This window comes from Ovis aries, chromosome 23 (genome assembly GCF_016772045.2).
Source record: "Ovis aries strain OAR_USU_Benz2616 breed Rambouillet chromosome 23, ARS-UI_Ramb_v3.0, whole genome shotgun sequence".
Taxonomy (NCBI): Eukaryota; Metazoa; Chordata; class Mammalia; order Artiodactyla; family Bovidae; genus Ovis; species Ovis aries.
The window spans coordinates 49404407-49419727 of record NC_056076.1 but is presented as its reverse complement, the minus strand read 5'-3'; the positions used below and the strand labels follow the sequence as shown (position 1 = coordinate 49419727).

At 37.1% G+C, this 15321-nt stretch overlaps 1 protein-coding gene across 4 annotated transcripts in view; it reads left to right on the top strand.

Annotated features, from left to right (window-relative positions):
• DYM (dymeclin) overlaps positions 1-15321 on the top strand; it is a 390748-nt gene that overhangs the window by 16880 nt on the left and 358547 nt on the right. For 3 of the 4 annotated variants that reach the window (XM_042239587.2, XM_015103730.4, XM_060405511.1), the window contains exon 2: positions 5038-5229. The exons of the other annotated variant lie outside the window; for it this stretch is intronic. In XM_042239587.2, the coding sequence (XP_042095521.1) occupies positions 5090-5229 (140 nt within the window). In that variant the 5' untranslated portion in view covers positions 5038-5089. The remainder of the gene's footprint in view (positions 1-5037; positions 5230-15321) is intronic. 4 annotated transcript variants of the gene reach the window in all.

Sequence of the window (15321 nt, the reverse complement as noted above, 5' to 3'; positions counted from 1 at the left end):
AATCCTTAAGTTTAAAAAATAACTCAAGTGTTCTAGGCATTCCAATCAGAGGTTGGGATAGGAGAGATCTGAAAGTAGAATCGTGGACACCATTGGTGAGCCTAGGAGACAGGCTCAGTTACTGACATATTGAGAAAAAGAGCTAAAAGCCGGAGAAGTCTTCCGACGCACAGTGAGAGTGAAGAGCAATAGAAGTTGTGGTGATTGGCTAGTGGGTTTTTGAAGTTCCAGTTTATTCTGGTTTTCATTAGTAAGGATCTTGGGGGTTCCACACACATTGAGTACAGGTGATTGTGTGTGTGTATGTTTGGAATCCTTGGTGTGAATCAGATGCAGAAGAGACGCCGTTGGGCCTCAGTTTTCCTCTTTGCTTTCTGTGAATGTGGGAACAGGTGGAACTTTCTGGCAAGAGTACCTCATGGGTAATTGTCTGCTTGGCTGAGCTTGTTCCTTGGTGTTGCAGCTGCCTCGGGTGCTGCCTTCACTCTCTGTTCTCAGCAGATAGTACTTTGTTGTTGCCCAGGGGAGTGAGGGTAGGGGTAACTGGGCAGGATGTCCTAGGCAGGCCTGTTGCCCCTGGGCTCCGGCCCTTTTCTGGCTCTCTGCCTCTGGACTTGGGTTGCTGTTCGTACTTTTGGTGCCCTTGATTGAAGGCTCTTTTGCCTTCAGTTTTTCTTTTGTCATTTTTCTTTTCAGCCCATCTCCAGCTGTTTTATATCTTATAGGGATTCCTCACAGCTTCTGGTTTTCTGTGTCTTTTTGAGCATGGCTGTGTAGTGATTGACAGAGTGTGTGTGTGCATGCAGGCATGTTATTTCTAGGGTTGGGTGAAGGAAGGAGGAGAAGGAGACATTGCATTTTGCGTTCAGTTGGCTGTCCTGGTTTTCCTTGTTAACATTCTGTTCAGTCTCCTCTTACAGCTCACAGGCTTCATTCATATTGTTTTAGAGAGATTTCATATTGGTCCTGGGTGGAGCAGTTGTTTTCATACTTTGACCTGTCCTAGCAGCTTTGAAAATAAAATTTATTTCGTATAAATCAGCAGAAAATAGGCAAAGGATATAAGCAGGTAATGGCCTCATTCACAGCACGAGAAGCGAAATGCAAATTAATGCCATATTGAAAACTATTTTCACTTATCAGTCCGTGAAGATTGAAAAGTGTGATTAAAGATCGGTGACTGTTGTGTGGAGAAATAGGCATTGCTGAAGTGGGTGGAGGTCGGCAACCTCTAAGGAAGGCAGCAAGGCAGTGTAGGAGAGGGAAGATGATGTCCCCCCTCCCCTTCTGAGTTCTTAACTGAGGCCCTGTGGTAACAGGTCAATAGGGGAGAAAAGAGAAGTTTGTTAATATGCACACCTCATGGGAGACACCTAGGGAAAAATGAGTGGCTCCTGAGGTGGCTCAATTCAGGTTTAAATACCATCTTAAAAGGGGAAGGGAAAGGGGAACGTAGGCCTCTTAAGGCAGAGTAAATGATTTTTAGGAAGGATAGATGGGCCTCAGAAGCACAGATGAGAGGTGTGATAGTTTGTGACAAAGTTTATCTCAGTGTTGTGTCAGCTTCTTGGCTCCCCTGGGATAAGAATCAATCTTCCTTGGTTGATGAAACTGATCAGTTTATGATAATGGAGTTCCTTTTGGAGAGTCTGGCTTCGGGCAGATAAGGAGGGTTCAGAAAAGGCCTCACCCTGCATTTACCGTTTTCAAGTGTGTGCAGCTCAAAATAAAGTGTCACTGTGGCATATTTTGAGGTGGCATATTCTGCTGCCCTTCAGCAGTATCTACCAAAATTAGAAATACATGGGATCTTTGACCCAGCAGTTCTGTTTCTGTGGATTTATTGTACCTATATACTGATATGTGTGTGAAATACCTTGTATACCAGATGCTTACTGGTGAGTTATTTGTAGTTTACAAAAGACCATAAATTACTTAAATGTCCATCATTATGGGACTTACGGAATTAAAAACCAAAGTGTTACAGAGTTAAGAAAAATAAATGTTTTATATATAGATATGTAACGATTTCTAATATATGTTAACTGGGAAGAGCAAAGAGGCATATGTAGTGTGTTACGATTTGTGTAAAAAGGAAAAAATATGTGCTTATATATACACAGAAAATCTGTGGAATGACACCTAAGAAACTAGTAATATTTTCTCTGAGTTGAGAAACTAGGTGGTTAGAAGGGATGGGAGAGAGACTTTCGTTACTATAGTATTCAAAAAATAAAATACAAATAAGAAATCAAGTCTGACTTAAATTTTCATTAATAGACTCTATGATATTGTTGCCTTATGAGGTGGATGGATGGAGTTTTGCTCTTTTGAAAAATTTATCATTTATGGACCTAATTAAACTCCCAAAGTAAATTTTTAATTGTTGTTAAGGTACCTAAAGAAAAATGAAGTACTTGTCTATTTGATTGAGAACAGAATGTTCTGATCTTCATTTTTTTCCTCCAGTAGTTTTATATGCAGCATTTTAGTTTTTATTTTGTTGTTGCTGGCTGTGCTGGGTCTTTGTCGTGGGGTGCAGGCTTTCCCTGGTTGTGGCACATCGGCTTCTCCAGTTGCAGAGCGTGAGTGCTGATCGAAAGCCCAAGGGCTCAGTAGTTGTGGTGCAAAGCTTAGCTGTTCCCTGGCTTGTGGGAGCTCTTAGTTCCCCAACCAGGGATGGAACCCATGTCCTCTGCATTGGAAGGCAGATTCTTTATGTGTCTTATCTTTCCATCCCCTTAATAGGGTTTTCATAGACCAAAAGTTTTTAATTTTGATGGAGCTCAATTTATTGATGTTTTCTTTTATGGGTTGTGCTTCTGTGTAATGTCTTAAGTATTTCCTGACCCCAAGTCACAGTTTTCTCCTGTGTTCTTATCTAAAAGTTTTATACTTTTTAAGTTTACATTTAGATCTGTAATTCATTTTAAATTAACTTTGGTATAACATGAAAGGTTTAGGCCAGAGTGTGACCTGTTGATACCCAGTTGTTCTAGCATTATTATTTGAAAAAATTGTCCTTTTATTGAATTGATTTTGTTGAAAAACTCCCAACTGGCTGCAGTTTGGTGGGTCCATTTCTAAGTTTTTTGGTTTTGATTTATGTGTTTGTCACTGTGTCTTTGGATTTAATTCTCTTTTGACCAAACATGTGTGACCTGTCAGTAAACATACATAGTGATGGAAATTTTAAATTTAGATTTTAAGAGCTGTCAGCTTTAATAACTTGTATTATAACATTAAACTGTTTGCTACAAATAGATCTCCTTAAGGTTGTTAGTTATAGGCATCATAAAAGAATACTTCACATTTTTATCACTATTAATTTAGTTATGATTTTTTGTGTGTTTTCCACATATGTTAAAAATTTAAATTTGAGTCAGAAATGGAATAGTCAAGGAGGTGAAAAAATATTTAATTAAAAAATATCAAAGTAATATATAGACATAGGTTAAAAATCAAATAATATGATGGATGGACTTATGATGAAAAACTGTACTACCACCCTCCCCACTCTCAAATCTCTGAGCTGTTGCTTCTTGCTACTTACCTCCTTATTTATAACTAATATGCTTTTACTATTATTTTCTGATTCAGTAATTTAAAATATTTTCTAACATTGACCTCCTACCTACTTAGTGGAAATCAGAGATTGTACATTCTTAAAATAATTTTTTTAATGTTTATTTTTATTTCTTTGGCTGTGCCGGGTCTCAGTTGTGGCATCTGGGAGTAGTTCCCTGACCAGGTATGGAACCCATACTCCTTGAATTGGAAGTTCAGAGTCTTAGCCACTGGACCACCAGGAAAGTTTCGATTTCACATTCTTAAGCCACCACTCTCATTTCTTTTTCTGGCATTTCCCTAGTATAGTTATTACCTCACAATTTTTGGTTTAGTCTTTATATTACAGTGATTACATAAATATTCATAACCTGAAATGAGTTATATCCTGTGACTACACAAACTTTTCTTGAACAATGTTTTTTTTCCCCCAGAATACATAATTAAATCATTTACTTTGTGTTCTGAGTAATAGTCATTCCTTCCCCCCTTCCTTCCATATTCTCTGGTATTTTAAAACTCTACTGAATAAGGTCGGACACATCAGGTGACCTAGGGTAGTTCTGTGTTTTCTTCCCCAGGAGGTCAGTGGGCCATGCTGACCCTTGTTCCAGCTGTTGCACAGCTCTTGACCTGTAATTTCTCTTCACCTATCTTGTGTTGAATCCTGTTTCCTCAATTCCGTGTCTTCATTTTTCTTGGTTTATTTCCTTATACCGAAATTTTCCAGTAGGTTCAAATGGGTGCATGGCAGGTTTTTGAGTGTTGGGAAATCTAAAAATGCTGTTCTACCTTCATACTATATGGGAGCTTTTGGCTAGGTATAGAATTCCAGTTAAAATTTTTTTTCTTAATTTAAAGGTATTGCTTCCTTATCATCTATCTACCTTCCAGTATTGCTGCTGCAAGATTAAGAAACCAGTTTTTTTCTTTTTAAGAATTAATGTATAAGACAGACAGGAATAGAGGTAGTGAAACAAAACCTTTGTATCTCTTCCCCATTTTCAGCAAATCTAAACAATAATCTATTTCTATTCCTTTCTCTTTTCTTTTCTAGAAAGTATTTATGCGACTGAAGGCTCCCCTTTCCTCACGCAATAACATTATATGAAAATATTCTTCTGATTTTGCTTTGTATTTTTCCCATATATGTTTTAATACTTGTAGTAGCTAAGAATATATCCATAATATTGTTTGTACACTTTAAAGTCATATAAATGAAATTAAACCATGTCGTTATTCCATAGCTTTCTTTAAATAAATATTTTTGAGATGTGTGCATGTTGGTAATTATAGATCTAGTTAATTCATTTTCACTAGTGTATTGTATCCCATTGTTGAGATTAAAAGAATAAAGGGAGGTATGATATTTTTTAAACTAGGTTTATAGTTTCTTATATTTAGGTCATGGGTAGGAAAAGTATGAAAATTATTTTGAGCACACTTGAAATTTCTTTTTATTCTTTGTAGGTTGTTTTGTGGAAATGAAGGATTAAGGACAAGTAATCCACCAGATTAAAAGATGGGATCAAACAGTAGCAGAATTGGTGATCTTCCTAAAAATGAGTACTTGAAAAAATTATCAGGCACAGAATCTGTCTCTGAGAATGATCCATTCTGGAATCAGCTTCTATCATTTTCTTTCCCTGCACCAACAAGCAGGTAAGAGGTAACTTGGAAATTGAAAATTTGTATTGAGAGCCACATAAACTTGTGTGGCATACTGATTTTTGAAAAAAATTTTACTTTAATGTTCTCTCTCTTCATTTGTTGTACATGTACTGGTAGAAAACTCAAAAGTTATGGAAAGGAGAAATGTTTTTCTCTTTCCTTTTTCCCACTCAGCCACCTCCTTTCTCCAGAGATGATTCCTGGCAGCAGTTTCTTTTGAATCCTTCCAGAAATAGTAAAACCATGTATTTCATGTAGTTTTACAAGACTGTTTAAAGACAAATGCTAGCATACCACACATACGTTGCTTTTTTCTTCTTGCTTGCTGTCCTTGCTTTTTTCCCCCACAGTTAATATGTACCTGCCTTATTCTTTTAAGTGACTGTAGAGTATCAGTGTGCGCTTAGTAGCTCAGCTGTGTCTGACTCTTTGTGACCTCATGGGGTGTAGCCTGCCATGCTCCTCTGTCCATGGGATTCTCCAGGCAAGAATACTGGAGTGAGTCCAGTCCCTTCTCCAAGGGATCTTCCCGACCCAGGGATCAAACCAGTGTCTCTTTCATTGCAGGCAGATTCTTTACCGCTGAACCCCTGGGGAAGCACCAAGAGTATCCACAGTATATGAAATCAGTTTATTGGTGAACATTTAGATTGTTTCCAATGTTTTCTTATAACAAATAATGCTGCATATATAATTTCTCATGCATACAAGTAAATTTCTAGTATCAATTCCTCAAAGTAGAATTGCTGGATCAGAGGTTATGTGCATTTGTAATTTTGGTAGATATTACCAAACTGCTTCATGGAATTGTACTAATATATACTTCTACCATCAATATATGAGGAGGTCTGCTTTCCCACCCCTTTACCAGTTTAATGCATTTTTAGACTCTGGCCTTTGCCATTTTGGCAGGTGAAAACCAGTATTTCCTTTTTAACTATTATAAAAACTGACCAACATATAACTATGTAGAGTGACTAGAATGTTGAATTCCCATTATTCAGTATGTAGATTTTAAGGATTTTTATTTATTTTTAATAGTTTTATTATGATAGACTGAACAGTGGCCCCCTAAAGATATCTGTGGCCTAGTCCCTGAAATCTTTGACTATGATGATATGTTGTAGCATGTATCAATATTTCATTCATTTTTATTCCTGATTAAGATTCATGTATATGAATATACAACTATTTGTTTGTTTATTCATCAGTTAACAGCCATTTGGATTATTTCCATATTTACTTCATCTATATTTTAAAATATTCTAAAGTAAAGTAAAATACAGACATTTTCTTTATAATCATAATACCATTATCACATCTTAATAATCACAAAATTAACTGAAAGTGAAAGTGAAGTCGCTCAGTTGTGTCCTACTCTTTGCGAACCCATGGACTGCAGCCTACCAGGCTCCTCCCTCCAGGGGATTCTCCAGGCAAGAGTACTGGAGTGGGTTGCCATTTCCTTCTCCAGGGGATCTTCCCGACCCAGAGATCGAACCCAGGTCTCCCACGTTCCAGGCAAATGCTTTAACCTCTGAGCCACCAGGGAGTGGTAAAAATTAACCGTGATACCACACAAAATAATAATAGTTTCACTTATCCAGTCCTTCTTAAAATTTCCCTAGTTGTTTTGTAGTTTGTTTTTTATAATCAGGAAATAAATGAGGTGTATACATTGCATTTGGTAGTTATATTTCTTGAATGTCTTTAATCTCAGATAGAGGTATATATTTCCCAACTCCTGCCACTATTTTTTTTTCCCATATGCCTATGCTGTTCATTTTATTTTCTTGTAAGAAACTAGGTCAGTTTTTCTGAAGACTGTTCCACCTTCTAGATCTACCTCACTACTTCTTATATTTTGTTTTTTTTATTTGAATTTTCTATAAATTGAACATTAGATTTAAAGATGATAAAATTTGGGTTAAACATTTTTGGTAAAAGTAATTCATAAGTGATGCTAGGTACCTTATATTGTGTTCAATTAGGATACAGAAAATGTGCAGTCTTAATCAGTTATCATGTTAAGGCTGAGAGGTTTGATTGTGGTTTAGCATCCATTGATGATTTTGGTTCCAATCACCTATTTCATAAGAGATTACAAAATGGTATTATTTTTAATTTGGTCATTTCTTGTGCATTTATTAACTGGAATTCTCCTGTAAAGGAGTGCTTTCATGAATTAAGTTATAGTAAAACATAGTTTTTATTATATTATTACTAAAGGGAAACAATTCTTTTCTTCTACTGATTTTCAGTAATGAAAATGGTATAATAGTGAGAACTAAGTCTGTATTTCTTCTCTCCCTGACCCTAGAGTTGGAAGAGCTATCACTCTCTTTTGACTATGAATTAAATATATATATGTAAAATGTATGTATATGTGTTATCTTTTAACAATCAAGGTTATGTTTATTTTCATATGTTTGAGGATTAAGGATTATTGGCATTTGCTTTTTGTGAATTGTTTATATATTTTGGCAATACATTTTGATTTCTGAGTTTTAGATATAGTTGGATTGGACTCTACAAGGTTGACTTAGTTTACAGTTTTGTGATAATGTGAGTTAGTTATATATTATGGGAAGTGGCTACATATTAGTGCTTCTGAGATCCTTGGAAAATTAAAGGTGGTTGTGGATTGATGAGAGAGGTCAAACTGAAGATGAGCTATAGTATCAGTATATTTTGAAATCATTTCCTTAATCCTGAAGGAATTATCATTGAGTATCTCTGCTCATATTGTAATAAGACTTAGAGGAAAAAAGAGCATATAAAGATAATATTATTTATTATTCAAAATAAATTTTCTTTTCACTTATGTAAACTGTACTACAATCCATTTGTGCTCTGCCAAAAGACATTAAAGAGACTTAACTGAGTTCACATGTCCAGAGCGTCCAACAAGGTCTTCCCTTGTGGTGGCAGTGTGAGAGCAGAGTCTGAACTGCAACAGCTGGAGTCACGGTAGGACAGGCATTTAGGAAGTTTTGTCCCCTGTTGACTATTAGCTGAAAGAAGTGCAGCTGAAACTGTAACCATAGGAGACATTATGCTTCCAGAAAAAACACAAGGAAAAGTACTGCAAGCAGTGATAGTAGCTGTTGGATTGGGCTCTAAAGGAAGGGTAGAGAGATTCAGCCGGTTAGTGTGCAAGTTGGAGATAAAGTTCTTCTCCCAGAATATGGAGGCACCAAAGTAGTTCTAGATGATGAGGATTATTTCTTATTTAAAGGTAGATAAAATTTGAATGGGAAAGAAAATAATTAATAATAGCTAAAGTGGAGATCAGCCCTGGGATTTCTTTGGAAGGCATGATGCTAAAGCTGAAACTCCAGTACTTTGGCCACCTCATGCAAAGAGTTGACTCATTGGAAAAGACTCTGATGCTGGGAGGGATTGGGGGCAGGAGGAGAAGGGGATGACAGAGGATGAGATGGCTGGATGGCATCGCCGACTCGGTGGACGTGAGTCTGAGTGAACTCCGGGAGATGGTGATGGACAGGGAGGCCTGGCGTCCTGCGATTCATGGGGTCGCAAAGAGTCAGACACGACTGAACAACTGAACTGAACTGAACTGAAAGTGCTCTTAGATGGAAAGGAGGAAAAAGATTGTGTATGTGTGTGTGTACTTGATTTATGCAGAGCTGGCACTTCAGAGCTTTGGGAAAAGGATGAACTTCTAAGCAATAGTGGTGGGAATAAATTGTTAGCCATTATTGTCTATTTCTTGATTTCTGCTGGTACCTTGCAGTTTGAATTATTATGGCTTTATACTTTGTTTTGCTAATTATTGCTTTTTCTCAAAGATCCTTTGTTGTTCACATGTATTTTTCATGTCATTTTTTTGTTAATTCATCCTCATTTATAAAGGAATCTTAGAGTAAAAAGCTGTAAAGTAAGTAAACTGTACATTACGGTGGAAGAGGGATAGCTAGTCAAAATATCCAGAAAAGCTTCGTTCGTGGTGGTGCGTATACTTCTGTCACTTTGTTTGAAGTCCCTCTCTCCTCTCCCCTGCCTTCAGCTCCTCAGTGCTAGTATTTGGTATGTGACCTGTAGAATGTTAACACTGAGCAGGCCTTGAGGTAGAAGGTGCCACCTCATTGATAGTCAGGGATGGTATTACTTACTTTATGAATTTTTCAACTCTAAGATGACTGTATCTGTAGGGAAGACTCTGAATCCAAACATTTCTGAGATTGCTCACTCCTGGAATTCCTTGGATCCCATATGTGCTTTCCTCAAGTGCAGCCAAAAATTGGTGTCTGCCAACTTTTTTTAGAAGCACTAAGTCCTTTAGGACTAATCTAATCTTTCCTTACTGTAAACTGTTTTTGGCACCAGGGTAGCAAGATTTTGTTACAGTTTCCAGGCATGGTTGAAAAATGTTCAGATTCTTCAATAGTTTTCAACTTTTCACCTTATTAAAATTCCTTGTGAAGCAAAGGTGTGAAATAAAATCAAGATTAAATCTAGAGTAAATTTTAAGTAATATACTGCTTTTCTTAATAAAGTGTTTTAAAATTATTTATATGACTGATTTCATACTAAAGTGAAAAGGGAAAGTGTTCACTGCTTAATCATGTCTGACTCTTTGTGACCCCATGAACTGTAGTCTGCCAGACTCCTTAGTTCATGGAATTCTCCAAGCAAGAATACTGGAGTGGGTAGCCATTCCCTTCTCCAGGGAATCCTCCTGACCCAGTAATCAAACCCAGGTTTCCTGCATTGCAGGCAGATTCTTTACCATCTGAGCCACTAGGGAAAATATAGCAACGAAATCAAAATCAATGCAGAGCTAAAGACAGAGGTAGTAAAATCATCTTTGTCTGTAGTAAATAGTTAAGAGATACATGAAACAGAGTTGTAAAATATAATGTCCAAACACTAAGCTATATATGTGTATTTCAGTTCAGTTCAGTTGCTCAGTTATGTCCGACTCTTTGCGACACCATGAATCGCAGCACACCAGGCCTCCCTGTCCATCACCATCTCCCGGAGTTCACTCAGACTCACGTCCATCGAGTCCATAATGCCATCCAGCCATCTCATCCTCTGTCGTCCCCTTCTCCTCCTGCCCCAATCCCTCCCAGCATCAAGAGTCTTTTCCAATGAGTCAACTCTTTGCATGAGGTGGCCAAAGTACTGGAGCTTCAGCTTTAGCATCATTCCTTCCAAAGAAATCCCAGGGTTGATCTCCTTCAGAATGGACTGGTTGGATCTCCTTGCAGTCCAAGGGACCCTCAAGAGTCTTCTCCAACACCACAGTTCAAAAGCAATTCTTCGGTGCTCAGCCTTCTTCACAGTCCAACTCTCACATCCATACACGACCACTGGAAAAACCATAGCCTTGACTAGATGGACCTTAGTTGGCAAAGTAATGTCTCTGCTTTTAAATATACTATCTAGGTTGGTCATAACTTTTCTTCCAAGGAGTAAATGTCTTTTAATTTCATGGCTGCAGTCACCATCTGCAGTGATTTTGGAGCCCAAAAAATAAAGTCTGACACTGTGTATATAGTTACATATAAACCTCATGGTAGCCACAGACCAAAAATCTACAATAGATACATATGCACAAAGAGAAAGGAATCCAAACATAACACCACAGTTAGAAGAGAGGACAGAAACTACAAAAACTACCAGAAAATGATGAACAAAATGGCAATAAGTACATACCTATCAACAATTACTTTATAAATAGACCACATGCTTCAATCAAAAGACATAAAGTGGCGGAATGGATACAAAAGCGAGACCCATCTATGTGCTGCGTGCAAGAAACTCATTTCAGATCTGAAGACGCAGACTGAAAGTGAGAGGATGGAAAAGTTTTCCCATGCAAATGGAGACAGAAAGCAGGGATAACAATACTTATATCAGACGAAATAGACTTTAAAACAAAGACTGCAATGAGAGACATTACATAATGATCAAAGGATCAATACAACAAGATATAACAGTTGTAAGTGTATGTGTGTGTGTATATATATATATATGTACCCAATGTAAGAACACCTAAATTCATAAAGCAGTTAACAAACTTAAAGGGAATAATTAATAATAACACAGCAATAGTAGGAGACTTTTAACACCCCACTTACATCAGTGGACATATCATCCAGACAGAAAATTTGTAAGGAAACCCTGGTCCAGATGACACATTAGACCAGATGATTAATACATACATATACATACACACATACATCCATACATATAAACATTCTATCTAAAAGCATGAGAATCGCACTCAAGTGCACATGGAATGTTCTCCAGGATAGATCACATGGTAGGCCACAAAATAAGTCTTAGTAAATTTAAGAAGATTGAAATTGTATCAAGCAATATGAGACTACAGATCAGTTATAAGAAGAAAGAAAACTACAGAAAACTCCAAATGTATGGAGGGTAAACAATATTCACTAAACTCTCCAGCCCATTATATGTCCATTTTATTGTCATATAATTATTCATAGTAATCTCTTATAATCCTTTGTATTTCTGTGCTATCAGTTGTAATTACCTTTTCATTTCTAGTTTATATGAGTCCTCTTTTTCTTGATGAGTCTGGCTAAAGGTTTATCAATTTTATTTTTTCAAAGAATCAGCTCTTAGTTTCATTGATCTTTTCTGCTGTTTTAGTCTCCGTTTCATTTATTTCTGCCCTGATCTTTATTACTTCTTTCCTTTTTACTAACTTTGGGTTTTGCTTCTTTTTATAATTCATTTAGGCATAACGTTAGATTGTTTGAGATTTTTGTTGTTTCTTGGGATAGGCTTTTATCTCTATAAACTTCCCGCTTAGAACTGCTTTTGTTGTATCCCATAGGTTTTGAATCATTATATTTCTTTTTTCATTTATCTTCAGGTTTTTTTTTTTTTCTCTTTGATTTCTTCAGTTACCTAGTAGTTACTTAGCAACATGCTGTTTACTGTCTATATCTTTGAGGTTTTCTTTTGGTTTTTTCTTATAACTGATCTCTAGTCTCATATTGCTTGATAGTATTTCAAGAAAAAAAATGGATTAATTCCTAGGATATGCAATCTTCCAAGACCAAATTAGCAATAAATAAAGAATATGAGCAGACTGGTTACCAGTAATGAAATTGAATCAGTAATCAAAAAGCTCCCCAAAACCAAAGTCCAGGACCAGATGGCTTCACAAGTGAATTCTCCCAAACATTTAAGGAAGAACTAACACCTACTCTTCTCAAGCTATTCCAAAAAAACTGCAGAGGAAGGAACACTTTTGAACTCATTCTGTGAGACCAGTGTCACCTAGATACTGAAAGTGGATAAAGACCACACACAAAAAAGAAAATTACAGGCTAATAGCAATGATGCAAAAATTATCAACAAAATATTAGCAAACTAAATTTAGTAGTACATTAAAAGGATCATACACCATGATCCTTGATGAAAGTGAAAGAGGAGAGTGAAAAAGTTGGCTTAAAGCTCAACAATCAGAAAATGAAGATCATGGCACCCGGTCCCATCACTTCATGGCAAATAGATGGGGAAACAGTGTCAGACTGCATTTTTGGGGGCTTCAAAATCACTGCAGATGGTGATTGCAGCCATGAAATTAAAAGACGCTTACTCCTTGGAAGGAAAGTTATGACCAACCTAGATAGCATGTTGAAAAGCAGAGACATTACTTTGCCAACTAAGGTCCGTCTAGTCAAGACTATGGTTTTTCCAGTGGTCGTGTATGGATGTGAGAGTTAGACTGTGAAGAAGGCTGAGCGCCGAAGAAATGATGCTTTTGAACTGTAGTGTTGAAGAAGACTCTTGAGAGTCTCTTGGACTGCAAGGAGATCCAACCAGTCCATTCTAAAGGAGATTAGTCCTGAGTGTTCATTGGAAGGACTGATGCTAAAGCTGAAACTCCAGTACTTTGGCCACCTCATGTGAAGAGTTGACTCATTGGAAAAGACTCTGATGCTGGGAGGGATTGGGGGCAGGAGGAGAAGGGGATGACAGAGGATGAGATGGCTGGCATTGCCGACTTGATGGACATGAGTCTGAGTGAACTCTGGGAGTTGGTGATGGACAGGGAGGCCTGGCGTGCTGCAGTTCATGGGGTGGCAAAAAGTCGGACACAACTGAGTGACTGAACTGACTGACTGACTTCATGATCAGTTGGGATTCATCCCAGGGATGCAAGGATGATTCAGTATCCACAAATGAATATGATATACCATATTAACATATTTAAGACCAAAGCGTATGATCATCTCAGTAGATGCAGAAAAACTGACAAAAATTCAGCATCCATTTATGATTTTTTTAAAAAAAGAAACCCTCAACAAAGTGTAGATATAAAGGGAACATACCTCAATATATGACAGGCCCACGTCTAATATCATACTCTGGTGAAAAATTCAGAGCATGCTCTAAGATTAGGAACAAGACAAAGCTGTCCAATATTGTCCGCTATTTTGTTCAACAGAGTATTGGAAGTCCTAGCCAGAGCAGTCATAAGAAGAAAAAGAAATTAAAGGAGTCCAATTTGGAAAGGAAGAAATAAAACTGTCACTCTTTGAAGATGACATGATACTATGTATAGAAGATTCTAAAGATACCACCAAAAAACTATGAGAACTAATAAATGAGTTCAGTAGAGTTGCAGGTTACAAAATTAGTATACAGCAATCTGTTGTGTTTCTGTACATTAACAATGAACTATCAAATAGAAATTAAGAGAATAATCCTATTTAAAATTGCATCAAAAATATTTGGGAATAAGTCTAAACAAGGAGGTAAAAGATGTATACTCAGAAAACTATAAGACACTGATGGAAGAAATTGAAGACAACACAGACAAATGGAAAGGTATACCCTGCTCATAGATTGGAAGAATTAATATCGTTAAAAAGACCACACTCCCAAACGCATTCTATAGATGTAGTGCAATCCTTATCAAAATACCAATGGCATTATCTGTGGAAACACACAAGACACTTCTGATTTGGAACTATACTACAAAACTACAATGATCAAAAAAAGCATGTTACTGGCATAAAAACAGACACAGATCAGTCGAACAGAATTGAGAACCTAGAAATAAACTCATGCACTTATGTTCAGTTAGTCTATAACAGATGAGGCAAGAGTATACAGTAGGGAAAAGAAAATCTCTTCACGAAGTGGTGCTGGTAAGACTGGACAGCTACATGTAAAAGAATGAAATTAGAGCATTTAATACTGTATACAAAAATAAAACGGATTAATTACTTGACATAAGACCTGAAACCGTAAAACTCCTAGAAGAAAACATGGGTAGCATATGCTCTTTGACACTGCTGTTAGCAGTATTTTTTGTGTAGGTCTCCTCAGGCAAGGGAAACAAAAACACAAATAGACTAGTGGGACTCAATCAAACCAAAAAGCTTTTGTAGAGCAGTGGAAACAATTGAGAAAATGAAAAGGCAGTCTACTGAATGGGTGGAGATGTTTGCAAATGATCTATCAGATGAAGGATTAATATCCAAAATGAATAATATAATGAGGGATTAATATCCAAAAAGAACTCAGACATCTTAACATTAAAAAAAAAAAAAGCAACCAGTTTAAAAAAAATCGGTAGAGAACCTGGATACACCTTTTTCCAGAGAAGGCGTACAAATAGCCATTGGACACATGAAAAGATATTCAGTACCACTGATCATCAGGGAAATGCAAATGAAAACCACAGTGAGATACTACCTCACATCTGTCAGAATGGCAGTCATCAGCTCAATTCAGTCACTTAGTCGTGTCCGACTCTTTGCAACCCCATGGACTGCAGCACACCAGGCCTCCCTGTCCATCACCAACTTCTGGAGTTTACTCAAACTCATGTCCATTGAGTCGGTCAAAAAGACAACAAATATGTGTTGGTGAGGATCTGGAGAAAAGGAAACCCTTGTGTACTGTTGGCAGAAATGTAAATTGGTAAAGCCTAACTGTGGTGCTAGAGAAGACTTGAAAGTTCCTTGTACTGCGAGATCAAACCTGTCAATCCTAAAGGAAATCACCCCTGAATATTCATTGGAAGGACTGAAGCTGAAGCTCCAATACTTTGGCTACCTGAGA